This window comes from Prionailurus bengalensis, chromosome D1, assembly GCF_016509475.1.
Source record: "Prionailurus bengalensis isolate Pbe53 chromosome D1, Fcat_Pben_1.1_paternal_pri, whole genome shotgun sequence".
NCBI classification, from domain to species: Eukaryota; Metazoa; Chordata; class Mammalia; order Carnivora; family Felidae; genus Prionailurus; species Prionailurus bengalensis.
In genome coordinates this window covers 96,764,185-96,782,025 of record NC_057346.1, presented here as the reverse complement: position 1 = coordinate 96,782,025, position 17,841 = coordinate 96,764,185, and the positions used below count along the sequence as shown (strand labels likewise).

Here is a 17,841-nt window from a genome sequence, read left to right as displayed (position 1 = left end):
GCTCCAGTGTTTTGAATAGCAAACGCCCTTAGTGCTTTGTAAATGGGATGTGATTTGCAAAAATCAGGCTTAAAGACATGGTAAGCCTAAACCCAGTTCCTTTGGCGGTGACACTTCCCACCAATATGGTTCACCATATGATATGCTATGACATGTTTAATAAGTTAGCATTTGTCTCCCTGACTCATTTCGTGGTTGAACAAGTACGTATGCCAATGTGGAAAGACAAAGTAGAAGAGGAAGAAGGAAGAAGAGGGAGAAGCATTTCATAATCTGTCGAGATGTTAGGACTGGTGCCGCACATTCTTATTTCACAGTTATTTAAAAAAACCTGAGAGGTACTCTACAGTGCTGTTGGATTTGTGCTGCTCTTTCGGCACTGACCCCCTGCCTACTTGTCTTCAAGCAGGGCATGAGGTGACCACCACCACACGTGTTGCTCTGGCTCAGAAGCTGCTTGAAGGATGCAGTGTGTGGCCGTGAAACACAGCAAGCTGACTGGTTCTCACAGGTCAAGGTCAAGACCCTGGGCTTTTACCGTTAGTATTCAGTAGACTGCCAGCCAAAAATGCATGTCTTGGGAGACAGAGGAGGCCGTGTTTTTTTAATATCAAGGCATATAAACATGGAAGCACTGACAAGCAGAAGGCTACAGGAGAAAATACTACTGTATCTAGAGTAAAAATTATATATGGCTTATCTGACAAAGAGGTTAAAATTTTCAGGAGACTGGGGCGCCTGGGTGGCTCAGTCGCTTAAGCAAGACTTTGGCTCAGGTCATGATCTCGCCGTTCCCAAGTTCCCCACATCGGTCTCTGTGCGGACAGCTCAGAGCCAGGAGACTGTTTCAGATCCTGTGTCTCCCTCTCTCTTTCTTTCTTTTTAAAAAAAAATTTTTTTTAATGTTTATTTATTATTGAGAGACAGAGAGAGATAGAGCATGAGCATGGGAGGCGCAGAGAGAGGAGGAGACACTGAATCCGAAGCAGGCTCCAGGCTCGGAGCTGTCAGCACAGAGCCCAACTCAGGGCTCAAACTCACAAACTGTGAGATCATGACCTGAGCTGATGTCAGACGCTTAACCGACTGAGCCACCCAGGCGCCCCTCCCTCTCTCTTTCTGCCCCTTCCCCACTCACACTCCGTCTCTCTCAAAAATAAACTTTAAAAAATTTTTTTCATAAAAAAAAAATCAGGACATTAATTTGTAGCTAATATTAACACTTCTATAAAATAAAATTTAAGCACTTCAATATACTTTTCATCATTAACTCATTAAAATATATTAGGAAATACATGTACACAGTTGTAACAACTCATTATTTTTAGGCATTTGGCCAAATGTGCTAGAAAACATTATCAAAACAATAGCACACAACAGTCATTTCAAGAGGCAAAACCACAAAGTATATTAATTATAGACCAGAATGTCAGTTTTGATCAAAAAACTTTGCCTACGGGGGCGCCTGGATGGCTCAGTTGGTTAAGCATCCGACTTCAGCTCAGGTCATGATCTCACAGTCGGTGAGTTGGAGCCCTGCGTCGGGCTCTGTGCTGACCGCTCAGAGCCTGGAGCCTGTTTCAGATTCTGTGTCTCCCTCTCTCTCTGACCCTCCCCTGTTCATGCTCTGTCTCTCTCTGTCTCAAAAATAAATAAACGTTAAAAAAAAAAATTAAAAAAAAAAAAGCTTTGCCTACTAACGAATAAACTCAGAGTTGCACACAGATACTAAACATCTTTATCAGCTCTGAGAATAATAGTAACATTCTTGAAGGCCCTCACTAGGAGCTGGGTACATTACCTTATTTAATTCCCAAAACAACTCTGTGAGGTAAAGAGATTAACACCCTCAATTTTACACACGAAAAATGGAAGCACAGCGGGCAAGTAATCTGTTCCGGGTCAAACAACTAGTAAACTGTAGAGTTATTTAATTGACTTGAAACCTCATACAGATTATTGTTCAATGACAACATTTATACAGGTATGCCAAGAGAAACAGCCTTAAAACTATACAGATATATTCATATCAACCATGGTTTAAAAGCATCCGTTTTGTGTTTGGGGGGTTCTTGCTCCAAATCTACTTAAAGATTGTTAGTAGTTTACCTCACTTAAACTGAATCTTAAGTAAGAAAACAACTCTGGCTAAAAACGATAATGGAAAAGATACACTGATTGTTTTCTTTTATAAAATTATTTGTCATATTATAATATAATTCAGATGAGGTGCCTTTAAGTAGCAAGCTACCAAATGTTACACGGTACGTATGCAGGGATGATGAAGGTTTTGTTTTGGTAACTGGTTTACATGAACCAACATGTTGTTCAAATCATATAAAACCACACAATAACTGAATTAACTAAGTACTTGAAATGCAACATGTGTAGTGTATCCAGGGAGAAGCACAGCCATATGTGAAGAGGTGGACAAGGCATAAGATTTTAGGGCCCTTGGACTTGAAATCAAGCATGTAACAGACATCACTTCTCAGGGCATGAAGACATAAAGAGAGTTTTTCTTTAAACATTCACAACAGAGAAAATGATCAAGACTGTGCCATCAGCTGAAAACTAGTAATTAAGTTCTTATTTATATTTATCTGGTTAACTCTAATAGATTTGAGTTAAATATTTCTTTATTTCCTTAAACTCGAAGAGTTACTAAACACGGGTTTGGCTTTTCTGTCAGTACAACGGTCCCCCTCACCTGTGGTTTCCACCTTCCAAGGTTTCAGTTGCCCAGAGTCAACCGAGGTCAACTGTGGTCTGCAAGCAGATGATCCTCCTTCAGACACAATATCAGAAGGTCAAGAGCAGCCTAACACCCGGTCACAGTGCCTACGTCCTTCCCCTCAGTTCATCGCAGCATGTGGGCATTTTATCATTCCACGTCCTCACCAGAAGGGTGAGTACAGCACAGTAAGATATTCTGGGAGAGACCACACTCACCTAACTTTTATTACAGCATTATCATTATAATTGTTCTATTTTATTGTTAGTTATTGTTAACCTCTTACTGAGCCTAATTTAGAAATGAAACTTTATCAGGGGTATGTATGGATAGGAAAAAACAGTGTATACAGGGTTCGATGGCACCTGGGGCTTCAGGCATCTGCCGGAAGTCTTGGAACATATCCCCGGTGGATAAGAGGGACACTGCTGTGTGCTCAAATCTGAAGCTTCTGACGTTGCCTATGCAAATTCTGTCTCGGGCAATGTTTTTTGCTAGGCTAGTGTGCGGAATCAAAGCATGGTATCAGTGACTGCTAACATATAAGGAAAAGTAGTGCTCAGATGCTCATATTTGCTACTTATTCCCCGCCTCCCACTTTTTTTTTTTTCTTTGCTGCCTGTTCTTCCTTTTAGCACATATTAGCTATGGTGTCTTTTCTAGGCACATACAAGTAACACGACTTTAATGCATGCCTACCAACTAGAAGCCAGAGTAATTTTTATGTGTGGCTAATAAAAATCGTTCCCATTACTTTTAGCCCCATACTGCCACACAATGCTTTCCCACAACATTTCATTCACCTGCTTACAATGTGTTACAGGGGATACGAAAATGGAAATAATTTATCAGTGAAGAACCGTGTGTAGATGCAAACTTTGTAAAAATCCATCTTCAGCCTAAGTTCATTTGTGTAGTCCCAGGGCCTACTGCACTGTTTGCACAGAGGAGGCATTTCATAAATGTTCAATTGTTCAAAAGCAAAATTACACAGAAACTTGTTTGGTCTTCAGCTGTTTCTACACCCCCAAAACATAAGGAAATAAGATCGCCTTCATCAGGGATACGTATTTACATGGAAAGAAGAGATGACTAATGTGAACAAACTGGTCGTGAGTTTTTAAATAGAATGAACCAAAAAAGGATGACATATTTATAAAAAAGCTGCTTACCTTACAAACAGAAAGAACATTAACATTTATCAGTTTCTTGATGGTCTGTAAAACAAATATGGACAATTTTATATACCTCTGATCATGGAAGTAACCATATTAGATACATACATACGTGATCTAGCAAACCACAGAGTTTCCCCAGATACAGTAGAGACACAGGAAAATGGCAGGAGTTGGGGTACAAAGGCAGATTTTGTTTTATTCTCAGTGCTACAACACTTTTCTACCAAAAGTAACAATTCATGCTGAAATGCAAAATCCAAGGTAGACGTGTAAGAAAAATCTGGAAGCAAAAGACACTAAATCTAAAAGAAATATGCTATTTTCTTTCTGCTAATATTGAAAGGAGAAATTATTGAATCTAAGATTTTCAACAATTCTTTTTAATTCACATATTCCTTCAAGGATATGCTTTTTTTTTTTTTTAATTTTTTTTTCAACGTTTTTATTTATTTTTGGGACAGAGAGAGACAGAGCATGAACGGGGGAGGGGCAGAGAGAGAGGGAGACACAGAATTGGAAACAGGCTCCAGGCTCCTAGCCATCAGCCCAGAGCCTGACGCGGGGCTCGAACTCACGGACCGCGAGATCGTGACCTGGCTGAAGTCGGACGCTTAACCGACTGCGCCACCCAGGTGCCCCAAGGATATGCTTTTCTAATTTTTATTAAAGAATTATGCACAGCGGTGCCTGGGTGGCTCAGTTGGTTAAGCGTCCAACTCTTGATTTCAGCTCAGGTCATGATCTCACGGTTTGTGAGTTTGAGTCCCACATCAGGCTCTGCGCTGACAGTGAGGAGCCTGTTTGGGATTTTCTCTCTCCCTCTGTCTCTGCCTCTCCACCTCCCCCAGACACGTGCTCTCTCGCTCTCAAAAATAAACAAACATGCCTGCCTCAAGAATATAGCTTTCATTTTGGTAAGTTTACCTGAATCAACCATATTGCTATATATTAACATATTTATGATTTCTAAATTGAAGTTTATAATCCTGATACTTAAAACAGAGCTATTTTGATATAATAAATATAGAAATAAGGGTAACAAGATGAGCTACTACTGAACTTTGTACTATACTAATGAGGTTATAAACATCTTCTTGTTCAATCCTTCTAAGATCCCTATGAAGGCACCTATTTTGTGGATGTGGGAATGGACATCCATCTTGTGGATGTGGGATGGTGGGATCACCCCCAAGGTAACTCAGGGAACAAGAAGACAAGCCACAGTGCAAACCCCGGGCAGCTGGACTCAAGTGCTCACAGTGTGAACCATTATATCATACTGCCTTGCCAATATTCACATGCTCTCCTTTTGTTACCATACTATTAAAAAAAAAAAAAAAGAAAAGAAAAAAGAAAAAAAAAAAAGACTTACATTGTCCAAGTCAGGAACGTCCAGAAAGTATTCAGGATACTCATATGACACTCCCACATTGTTCACTGAAATAAGACAAGGTCATTAGCTGGCTAACGTAAACTACATTTTATACATTTATTGAAATAAGGAGATTAATAATATCAAGACTAAAGTGATACATACAATGAAATCAAATACTGTTTATGACTGGAGTAATGTTTCCCACACTTTTCCACCCCAAATCTATCGGTATTTGTATAGTTCAAATGTCTTCCTCATTAAGCCCTTCCTGAACCTACCATCCAACTCCCCCCCCCCATAAAGGGACTTTCTCTTTGCTTTAATTTCCATAGCCCCTTGGAGTGTGTATTCTGCCTCTGTGATAGTTATTTGTAGATATCGCTCGATCCCTCTCTAGACTTACGTTTTCATAATGGAGTAGAAAGAGTGAAGGGTATTGCAGCGTAGGGGACCAGAAACCTGCATTCTACTAGAAACGGAAAACGTGTGACTAGGGATAAGTCACATATGAGACGCATCTCAGTTTCTTCATCTCTAACACGAGAGCTTGTTTAATCATTCAACAAATAGTTGCCATATGCCTACATACAAGACATGCACTAGAAACTAGAAACACCAGAAAGAAAAAGGCAATCTTTGGCATCACGGTGCATACTGTGTTGTAGGAAGAGAAAGACACTGAACAAAAAGAATAAAACATTTATTTCATTACAAAGTACACTGTGCCATGGGAGCCTACACCTGGGGTCTGACATCATCCAGGGAGTGAGGGAAGACTTCTTCGTGGAGGCCGAGAGTAGGTTCAGACTAAATGTCTCCAACGAACCATCCGTCCCTACCAGACCATAAGCCCTGAAAATCAAGATCATGTCCTTGTCTTTCTATATCCTCCCTCCTCAGTCACCTCACCTAAGGCTGGGACATCAGGACAACTGAGAAGCCAAGAAGAAATTTATATACAATTAGGTACATTACTAATACTCAGATATCCTATAGTTCTCCCTAGCTCTGGAAAGACAAACCCAGAATAAGGAATGTTTGTAGGAATATATAAAATATCTCGGAATTTATTTTAATTAATAATGAAATGGATAATCTCTATCTACATTTAATCACTACAACAACCCTACTAGGTAGTTCCTATTACTATCTCCCTTTTACATAGTAGGAAACCAAAGTTCACAGCGGTTAAATAACTTGCCAAAGGACATAGAGCAAAGTAAGACTGGGACTCCAACTCTGGAAATTTGACTTCAGAGGCTGGGCTCTTAACCAGCATATTAAAGCTGCATATGCCTTCACCCAGTATTCAGTTCAGAAAAAAATATCAGCAGTAATTGGGTAAAAAGAGAAATCTAGTAGCCATGTTTAATAAAACTGGAGTATTAGAAAAGAAAGGTTTTGGTAGTAAAAAGATGGTGAAATTACGATCCGTCTGCAAAAACTCAGAAGGCATTGTGCCAAATAAACCTGGTAACAGTAGCAGTAACTCTTTCAGTAGACTAACAAAATTAGTGGTGTGAAATAACTCAATAAGGGTTCTATAGTTAGCAGTAAGCCAGTCACTTGAGGCTGTGAGTCTCAAGATTCTACCTGCACAACTTGGTCGGGATGGACTAAACAAAATCACTGAAAATTATCTGAAAATCAGAAAGCAAAGAACAGTGGCAAAGCAAATTGTACGTAATTACAATGTATGCTCTTGTGAACAAGGATTATATCTAAACATAATTAATAACCACAGGTCCAGATCTATTTGTAATTTATTCAACAGGTTCTCTACCCACCAGAGGTTCAAGGAATCGATTTTATACAGACCTTTAACAATTAAGGCTAAACTAGTTACAGGTGAGGCATTATGTGCCCTTGACTTTGCTTTACCCATGGATAGAATCATAAAGGATGAATAACTCACAGCCTAAGAGAAACAACAACTAAAGTATCTGTTAAAATGCTACAAATAAACAAAATATTTGTTACAAAGTCAGCTTAAAATAGACTCTTCAAGGAAACGTTTTGCCAAATTGTAATGTTCTTCAGGATTGAAGAAAAATTCTGACACTCACAGCCAACTCCATTTCCCCTCACTCTCCTGGATCTAGAATACCTTTTTTAGTTTTCTTTGTAGCCAATGGAAATACTAATACTCCAGTTCAAAGTGCTGAAGAAAACTGGATAGTGTAATTATAAATGTTTTATTCACATTTTTTTTTAAAGATTTGATGCTTTTTTAGGACTTAATTTATTTTGAGACAGTGTGCGTGCACAAGAAAGGGAGAGGCAGAGAGAGGGAAACAGAGAATTTCAAGCAGGTTCCACACTGTCAGCACGGAGCCTGATGTGGGCTCAATCTCTCGAACCATGAGATCATGACCTGAGCTGAAACCAAGAGTTGGATGCTTAACCAACTGAGCCACCCTGGCACTCCCAAATCTTTTAAAATCCAGATTGTGTGTGTGTGTGTGTGTGTGTGTGTGTGTGTGTGCTGTGTGTGTGTGTGTTTAATCTGGGAACTCCATAAACAGTACACTTGATTTAGTAATTTCAACATGTACTGCACGTACAAAGTTGAGCTAAGGAAGCCCACAAAAAACTAAGCAAGCAGGGCAATGTCACTCTGATTAAGGCACTAACAATGGACAATCTTCCGATCTGTTTTTCTTTTTTTTTTTTTTTTTTTTTAAATTTTTTTTAACGTTTATTTATTTTTGGGACAGAGAGAGACAGAGCATGAACGGGGGAGGGGCAGAGAGAGAGGGAGACACAGAATCGGAAACAGGCTCCAGGCTCTGAGCCATCAGCCCAGAGCCCGACGCGGGGCTCGAACTCACAAACCGAGAGATCGTGACCTGAGCTGAAGTCGGACGCTTAACCGACTGAGCCACCCAGGCGCCCCTTCCGATCTGTTTCTAATTGAGCAAACGGAGCCATCAAAACTACATACTCACACAACGAAAATGTGAACATCTATTTAATATAGTTCTAAAAAAAAAAATGTTCAATACTATATCCCAAAGAAATAGAATCATGCATAAGGGCCATGTTATTATAACCAAAAACATACACAGCAAAAAAAAAAATGTTAAAGCTGGAATAGATCTTTCAGAGCATCAAGCCCAATTTTATGAGGGGAAGTACATTACAAGGTCAGACTGGCAATTTGTCCTATTCCAGGGCTTAGGACTCTAAAATCCCTTCCTGTTTTGTTAGTTGCGCCTTTTGCTTGTGAAATATTCACTACCCGTAATCTCTCCACGGTTGGTAATCACTTTAGAGTGCTATTATTTAAGAGTACAGAGAAAAACAACTGTTGCTCTCAAATAGCTATTTCCATAAACTGCACAATAGTGCCCATCTTTTGAAAAAGGCAACCCCACTGCAATTTTATTCTGAGACATTAGGTGGCAGCAATAACCAAACGGCGGGCGGAAAGCTTTGAGGGAATTGGAAAAGGAAGAAAACAGGCTTTGGGTAGGAGTGAAGGATGGAAATATTTCCATTATAATGTAATCTCGTTAAGAATCGGTGCGTGCAATGCCAATATTACAGAATTCATTATAGAATTCACCAAACTAAACAGTGCCACAAGTGGTTCCAAAAGTATTCAGATAGTTGAAAATCGCTTCTAAATGGTAGCATTTTAAATTGGAATTAAATATTTGTTTATTAGTCAGGGTCGCTTTTCTTTTTTTTAATTTCCTCAAGTAAGACACGAGAGACAAATTTTAAATTTTTTATTCAGTGACCCACAAAAACCTTTCACTCGCATAAAAGACACTGTGTCTTTCCAAAAACAAAGGATGCCCATGTCATCTCAGAATTCCAACTAGGACTTCAACAATCACCACAGGATCATGAACAGATAGGCAATCTTTCCTGTCAGCTTCTCATTGGAGTGCTAAGATAAGAAAAGTTCAAGAGAAGAGATGAGGCAAACAGAGAGCAGAGGTCACAAAAGACCAAGAACAAGGGCAGGGTAATTGGAAAAAGAAGGACGCGGTGGTGAAAGGAGCAATTTTAAAAGAGCTGGCCCTCGCTGGAAAGAACAGTCAATGCCTGGTGCTCAGCAGTGCCCTCCCACACCCCCATGCAGAACTTCTGAAAACACCAATACTGATAAAGTATTGTATTATAAAGACTCAAAATCCAGAGTAATTCTGAAATGTTATGTAGATATTCTGTATCATATGATTGCTAAAAATCACTTCCACATCTCTCATACTTAAAAAGAACATACACAAGATTTCTGTTTCTTCTAAATTCATTTGCCACTGTTTCTGACCTTACCAAACTTCGAATCATTTATTAAAACCATCTGCTTTCAAGATAGTGATGTCATTAGAAAATCAGATATTTGGTATCTGGGTTGGGCATGAGGGAGGAAAACACACTAAGTTACTAGAAAATGAAAATCTACTTGAAGAAACAGTGATAACCGATACAGGTGACCACACACAAAACACCTTCAATCTGCTTTTTTTAGATTAATCAGAGGCTTAAGAAATTAAGGTAATATAAAAATACATCATCTAATGGTTGGGCTTCCCAGTAGATGTCAAATAATGTAAAGTATTCCCGATTTCCCACTCATCATATCAAAGTACAGATGTTAAGGTAATTTCAGTCACATTTATAGTGATACAGACTAATCCAGTCCAAGCACTCAAATTAAAGACTAGAGAAATGGAAAACCTATTACAGTTCATTAATAAAATGGATTCGAAAAAAAATGCTGCCACTTCATCCCTTTTCAAAACAAACTGAGTTTTTTTGAATGCAGACTTCATCAACAGCGTATAAGCCAAAAGCAGGTAGAAACTTCTCCCGTCTTAAGCTTTTGAACTCACAGGGTCCAACAGACCCACGTTTCAGTCCTAGCTCTACTACTACGAGCTCCTGACGAGGCAAGTGAATTCACCCCAGTGAGCCTCGGTTTTCTCAATGTCCTTATATATAAAACAGGGCGAATAATTTAAGAAATGATAGGCATCAAATCTTTAACCCAATTCCTGGAACATATCAGTATGTTAATCAGTGGAAGAGGAAGAGTGTTTATTTTTGGGTGATCATTTCTTCTTCTTCTTCTTCTTCTTCTTCTTCTTCTTCTTCTTCTTCTTCTTCGTTTTTAGTTTGTTTATTTATTTTGAGAGAGAGAGCAAGCAGGGAAGGGGCAGAGAGAGACAGAGAGAGAGAGAGAGAGAGAGAGAGAGAGAGAGAGAGAGAGAATCCCAAGCAAGCTCTGCACTGTCAGTGCAGAGCCCAATGCAGAGCTCACACTCACAAACTATGAGATCACGGCCTGAGCCAAAATCAAGAGTTGGACACATAACCGACTGAGCCACCCAGGTGCCCCTGTGTGGTCATTAATTCAACAGGTAGTTCCTGAACCACTCTGTACCCAACACTATTCTAGGTGCTGGGACGCAGCAGGAGAGGCAAAGTCCCTGCTTTTATCATATGTGGACAGCAGCAAAGTGGAGAGATCCTGTGGAAACAGCCAGAATAACTGCTCGTACTGATTAAGGGTATCCCAGTTGTTCCTCTACCCTCTATTTCTTTCAAGTAGATCTAGTCTGACAGTCTATAGAGAGTTTGCAAAGTGAGGCAAAGAAAATTCCTTCTTTGCCTTATTTAACATATTGCTGTAGCTAGCACATGTTCATACTCTGACAGATGATATTTGGAACACCATGTAAAACATTTTGCAAACTTTACAGTTTTCATACACTTGTGAGTAGCAATTTCTAAATAAAAGAGAGTTTACAAGGCTTTAAATTTGCAGTGCCTTTAATCAGAAATTGAAAAGTTAAGACTGAGTCAGAAGCAACACAACAGAACACTTTATTTCTACTGTTTAATTATAAATTGCTATGTGATCCTCATTACAAAACTAGGTAAGATCTGCCATCCATAAACTCAGAAGAGAGGAGGAAAGAAGGATGATAGGAGGTTGGTGGTTAAATCTGAGCGAATGGGAGGAACATTCGTCAACTTCATGCATTACGGTTCTGTTTACATTTCTGAGATCACAGCTAATTACCCAGTTTTAAGTTAAAGGTTCTGCTTTAATTAATACCATTAGTGGTTTTCAAGTGAAAGGAGATACATTTGAATTCTAAGTCTTATTCTCACTTTAGAAATCCAATCTCATCCAACACATCTAATGGAATTATACGGCACTATACTTAGTCTGATAATGTTCCTGATGAGTCTCCTAGTCTTAAAAAAAAAAAAAAAAAAAAAAATCCATGTATCTATTCCACTCGCTGTGATTGGTGACCCCAGACTTTGGTCTCATTCAATACAAAGGAGGGCACTGGTGCCAGGGATCCACAGGTCCACTTGAATCTCCACTTGGACTTCTCATAGCTCTCTCAAGCTTAACATATCCCAAAGTGAAATCATCATTTTCTTTACAGAATTTTCTCCTGATCTAGGGTTTCTTGTCTTAGGGAAACAGCACAGAGATGCTCAAGTCAGAACCTGCAAATTGCAAACCACTACTTGTATAATCCTGGACAATATTTAACCTCCTTAAGTCTGTTTCTTGTCCTAAAATGGGCACAAAAGCAGTAATGTCTACTTTATAGTACTGCTGAGGATTGCATGAGATTTGTTAGCATGGTGTCTGGCATCTAAAAGCACTTGGGGATGTTGGCAATAATGACTGGACACACCAAACAACTGCTATTGTTACTAATCAGTGCTTCTATCAGACAAAACCTCTGATGAGGACCCTCTCTCAATAGACCCTGGTCCTGCTTCTACTTCCTAAACATCTCTGTAGTCAGGCTACTTCTAACCATTCCCAGTGCCTGCATCCTAATGTAACCACTGTCATCTTATGTGTCATTGCTGAAAGAAGCTTACTGGTTTCCTTTTATCAATTCCTGCCCTCTTCCACTTGAAGTCAGAATAATCTCTCTAAAATGATGTCAAGTTACTGCTTAAAACTCTACAATGTCTATACTGTCTTTCCAGTAGAGCCCAAACCTATTAACCTGATTTTCTAAGCCTTTCGTGAGCTGGCCCTGGTCATCTCCTGACGGGCCACTGTCCCCTTTGCAGTCCGCGCTCTAGATTTACAGTTCTTCCATCAGTTCCTCCAACCTGTCAAGCACATTCACCTCCAGCCTTTTCTTCTACCTGGAAACCCTTCCCACATCTCTTCTCCCAGGGTTAATCGGCCTTTAGGGCTCACTTTAAATATTACTTTCTCAGAGACCATCTCTGACACCCTCAGCTTTCTCAGTAACATATTCTTTCATTACATTCACAGCTTGTTCAATAGCTGTCTTCCATAAAAGCAGAATGAGTATCAGTTTTATTTACTGCCCTATCTCTGGAATTTTACGTGTTGAATGAATTAGCACATGAATCAATCAACAAACAGAAAGGAAAGGTGCCCTATAATAAAGTATTTGTCTGGTCTTTGTCCCAGATTTCTGGGGTAGAGGTTCTAAACCCTTGCTATTTCCAAGATGATAGGAGTTTCTTTGTAATTCATGGTGGGCTTTTTTTTTTTTTTTTTAAGCTTTATTTATTTAAGTAATCTCTACACTCAATGTAGGGCTTGAACTCATGACCCTGAGACCAAGAGTCACATGCTCTGCCTGCTCTACTGACTGAGCCAGCCAGGTTGGTTGGCCTTTGGATCACAACTGAGATTATGCTAATGAGATGAATCAGGATGGGGCTTGGTCACCAAAGAGACCAAACTGTGTGACTAGGAGGCTAAGGCCTTGAGCCAGCCCAACCTGCGAAAAGGGAGAGGGACTAGAAACTAAGTTCAGTCACATAGCCAAAGATTCAATTAATCATGTCTACATAATGAAACTCCAATAAAAATTCTGGACACTGAGCTTTCTGGTTGGTGAACATTAAGCACAGGCAGGGGGTTCACCTTAACCCCACAGAGAGGCACAGAGTTCAGAACCCTCTCAGATCTTGCCCTATGGGTCTCTTTATTTGGCTAGTATTAATTCCTATCCTTCATAATAAAACTCTACTTGTGAGTGTAGTGTTCTCCTAGTTCTGTAAGATGTTCTAGCAAATTATCAAACCTGAAGGGGTGATGGGAACCCCCAAATTTGTAGCCCGTTGGTCAGAAGTGCAGGTGGCCTGGAGACTGCTATATTTGAACTAAGGGCAGTCTTGTTGGGAACTATGCCCTGAACTTGTGGAGTGCACATTAACTCTGGGTGGTTAGGGACAAAATTGGATTGCATTACAAAAGGGAAGTTTTGGAAGTGTCTTAAACCCATAAATCATATCCTGATGTAATAGGCAAACGACCATCTGTGCTATCATCCCATCATGTTCCTGTAAGCCTTTCCTATATACTTAAGCTAATAGCCTCTGCCCTTTCTTGGGCGTGAGCCATTTTATACCTGAGCTATGGGGGCAGGTGGTGGTATTTCCAAACATGAAAATTTATCTTTGGTACTCTCTCAACTAACTTTCTCTTGCCCTTCTATTCTTCCTCCCTTTCACAACACCCCACTGACCAACCTACCACTACAGTTTCCTCTTTTTTGTTGTTTTTTTAAGATTTTAAGTAATCTCTACAGTGGAACATGGGGCTCGAGGACTCAGGGGACCCTGAGATCAAGAGTCACACACTCTACTGACTAAGCCAGCTGTACCCTTCTACAGTTTCCTCTTTAAGTCTCTTCCTTTCCATTTCAAAATGATTTTTTCACGTCTTTCACTAACTACAACAGCCATTTCCTGCAGGTGACTAATCCATCAAGGTCATAAACTAAATGTACTAATCCCAGTAAGATGTAAATGAAGATGTCACTGGCCCTTTCAGAGACATTTTAAAAGTCAACTTAAAGCTAATTTCTAATTGGTAAAGTTCCTGAAGAGAGCAAGAAGTTAAGAAGTAGCTTTATAAATTTCTAAATTCTCTGAAGAAGCAAGACTCTTCTACTTGTAACTTCCTTAGTCAGCTGGGACTGGGAAGCTACACAACTCTTAACAAGTTCCTTCCTTCCCAGGGGTCCTGAAGAATTTTCCACAACCCAGTTCCTACAGGCCTTGGCTCTCTCTCCTCAGCCTATACCTATTTCTCTTCCTTTGATATATTGGGGACTTATATTGGGGACTTATATTGAACTATAAGGAAGTCACCTCTGGATTCCAACCCAAATAACCTAGGAGTTTGCTATTTGGAAGCTAACTGGCCCTTTCCCTGACTAGTGAATAATATTCTTGGGCCTTCTGTTGAGAAGCTTTAAAGACTTAAGTATAAACAGAGATAGAGTAGACTGACCTTAACTATTCATCTCTGCTCAAACCATATTTGAGGATAAATATTCTCAACACTTGACCATTCTCTATCGTATAACATTCCGGAAAATACTAGGTTTTAGAGAAGAAAAATGGAACACATGCCTCCAAAGCATTACCCATAAACTATAAGGTTGCATGGGCAAAGATAACAAAAAGATATCTTTGCATTTGGCTGAGGAGAAAGGAAGGACACAAATTAAAAGAAAATATCCCATCAAATATATAAGCGGAGCAAGTATTCACTTAAAATGGCATGGGAAGAAAAAGAAGAGTAAGTTCTATTCTAGCTTTTGCAGTCAATAATTTTTGCAATTAATTGACTTTTATTATCTATACTATTGTTGGCTACATACTATTATCTATACTGTTATTTATACTATTGCCATTGTCTATACTATGTCTATACTATTTTTAATATTACACTATTAAAATGATGCCTCTTCAGAAAATTATGGCACTGCATGCACATAGGAAAAGGTCAATAGGTAATAAACACTCCTGAATACACTAAGCCAGCACAGCGTCACATCAGCCTGTACCAACTAATTCTCTTGATTCTGCAACTTACACAAAGCATGACAGTATGCATGGAGAAGACCTTGATAGCGTTTGGCATGGTGAGATTCTTGGTCTAAGACGCATTAAGAGCTTGAATAAAGCTGTGATTGATTTTTTTTAATGATTCACAAATGAAGTAGCTGTTTTTTCCATGAAGACCTTTTTATTTTTTCTTCTAGGACAAAGAATGTCACTTTTTAAAGGTTAAAAAAAAGTCATAGTAGTGGAATTTGAAAACAGTGTTGTCTGTGGCATACTTCAAATCCAAGGCTACTCTTTTGGCCTTGGTAAATTACGCCTCCTGCGATGTGTTATGCCAAGTCCTCCAAACCAACAGTGGAGCACACATGAGAATCTCTCCTGAGGAAGCAAGCAAGTAAGCATTGTAGCATTTGCATTTTGTTAACCCGATTGTTTGCTTATTCAAAGCAGTATTGATGTCATTTTCTCTAAATAGTTGAAGTTTTTTAAGCTTTCTCAAATCTGTGTTTCTTGGCATTTGCCTGAAAGAAGACAGCAGATGCTTACTTATTTTACATAACAGAGTTAAGAATCCAACTTCTCAACCTTAAGCATTTATAGTCTATCAAGTTACTGTGACCTTTCAGTATAAATTCAAACAATTCATGGCCATTTTCTTCCCACTTATCTTACCGAAAACTTGATGTTTCTTTCATGACAAAGGGCTTTAGCATTTTCCTTTGAAATTCTGACAATGCTAATTTTCTTTATTAAGCACTGACTATATACTTTGGTGGTTAATGCTATTCAAACAAATGGAGTATACCTTGGTGATTTATTTTTCCTTTTATCATTCCCAGTTTCATTAATACTCAGTAGAAAAAATTCCTTTCTACGTCTTCATATAGATTGCTAGGTCTTACCAGAAATCCATCTACATGTTTATTATTTTAGCAAATGTAAGAAAGGTGAGGCCATGACATTACACGAAGGAGGAAGGAGAATAAATGAGATTATTTCCTCCTTATGAGACAGAGGTTAGGGTATGTGGGATCTGGGTGGGGAGGAAAGAGGGAGGAAGGTGAAGAAGATACATACCCAGGGAATTATAAAAAAAAAAAAAGGAAACGGGGGCACCTGGGTGGCTCAGTTGGTTAAGTGTCTGACTTCGGCCCAGGTCACGATCTCGCGGTTCATGGGTTCAAGACCTGTGTTGGGCTCTGTGCTGACAGCTCGGAGCCTGGAGCCTGCTTCAGATTCTGTGTCTCCGTCTCTCTCTACCCCTCCCCCACTCACACTGTGTGTGTGTGTCTCTCTCTCTTTCCAAAATAAACATTTAAAAATATTTTTTAAAAGAAAAAAATACATAAAAAGAAAACATAAACATTAGATTCCTCCCCCAACAACAGGTTCTACAATACAACCTGTTCTACACTAGAGAACGAACTGTAAGATTAGAGTTGAAATATGACCTAGTGATAAAATGTAGCTCATAAAGTGTTTTATATTTATATTTATGTTTATATTTATATTTATATTTATATTTATATTTATATTTATATTTATATTTATATTTATATTTATATTTATAAGGTGTTTTAGTAGTTCCCTCCAAAACCTTGACAAAATTACGATGCAATATAAGTCTATCTGCTAATAATTGTCAATAATTATGTACACCTTATGATTAAGGAGACAGTTGTAATAGAGTAGGAAGAAAACAAAACACTCAGCCAGTTAATAAGATAATGTATGTGAAGATGGTGCTATAGACTTGAAAGGATTATGCAAACATAAGCTACAATTATTTTTATCATCGATTTGTCACCAAATAGAAATTTATGCGTGTAAGTTGTGTGTGTGTGTGTGTGTGTGTGTGTGTGTGTGTGTATGCCAATAAGTAATCAATCAGTTTAATTGCAGTGTAACTTTAAAGCGGGGTTTCTCAGCCTCAGCACTACTAAGATTTTAGGTGATGTCCTTGCTGTGGGAGAGTCTGTCCGTGTGTTGTAGGATGTTTAGCAGCTTCCCTGACCCGCTAGACCTGACCCACTAGGGGCTACTAGAAATTCTTCCACCTCCTCCCTCAATTAGTCACCATTAGAAATGTCTCTGGACAATGCCAGACAATGCAAAATTGCTCCTGGCTGAAAACCCTGTTAAAGCCTAAGAAAAATGTAAAAATTATGGCTCACCCACACAAACTGAGGATGAGAGACAGCCAGTATGAACTGGAAGCAAAGATGTCCCTCACTGGGCACAATATGGCTACTGAACACTTAAAACGTGGCTAATCAGAAATGAGAAATGTTGCAAGTGTAACATATGTAGGAAAGGAAGACGTAGTATGAGAAAAAGAATGCAAACGATTTCAATAACTTTTTATATGGATTACACGCTAAGGTGATATTTTGGATATGGAGGGCTAAAATAAAATACATTACCAAAATGAACTTTATCTGTTACTGTTTACTTTTTTTAAATGTGGCTACTAGAGAAGTTAAAATGACACACTGGCTCATGTTATATTTCTATATTTCTATCAGACAAGGGCTGAACTTGAGCGAAAACTATCCCTCCTTCACACTAATATTCTAAGCAGCCTTTCTTTGATGACAGGGAAGGGAACTCAAAAGAGCTTTGTCCTCAGTTTTTTCCTTACATTCTCTATATTCGCCTTGGATGAGCTCTAGTCTCAATGTTTCAATGAGATTACTATTTGCAGATAACTAATCTCC

The 17,841-nt window shown here is 39.0% G+C and overlaps 1 protein-coding gene across 1 annotated transcript in view; it reads right to left on the bottom strand.

The window, feature by feature from the left end:
• HSD17B12 (hydroxysteroid 17-beta dehydrogenase 12) overlaps nucleotides 1-17,841 on the bottom strand; it is a 167,706-nt gene that overhangs the window by 39,681 nt on the left and 110,184 nt on the right. Inside the window, exons 5-6 of the mRNA XM_043580997.1 lie at nucleotides 5,285-5,349; nucleotides 3,907-3,951 (exon numbers count right to left, since the gene is read on the bottom strand). Coding sequence (XP_043436932.1) covers nucleotides 3,907-3,951; nucleotides 5,285-5,349 — 110 coding nt within the window. The remainder of the gene's footprint in view (nucleotides 1-3,906; nucleotides 3,952-5,284; nucleotides 5,350-17,841) is intronic.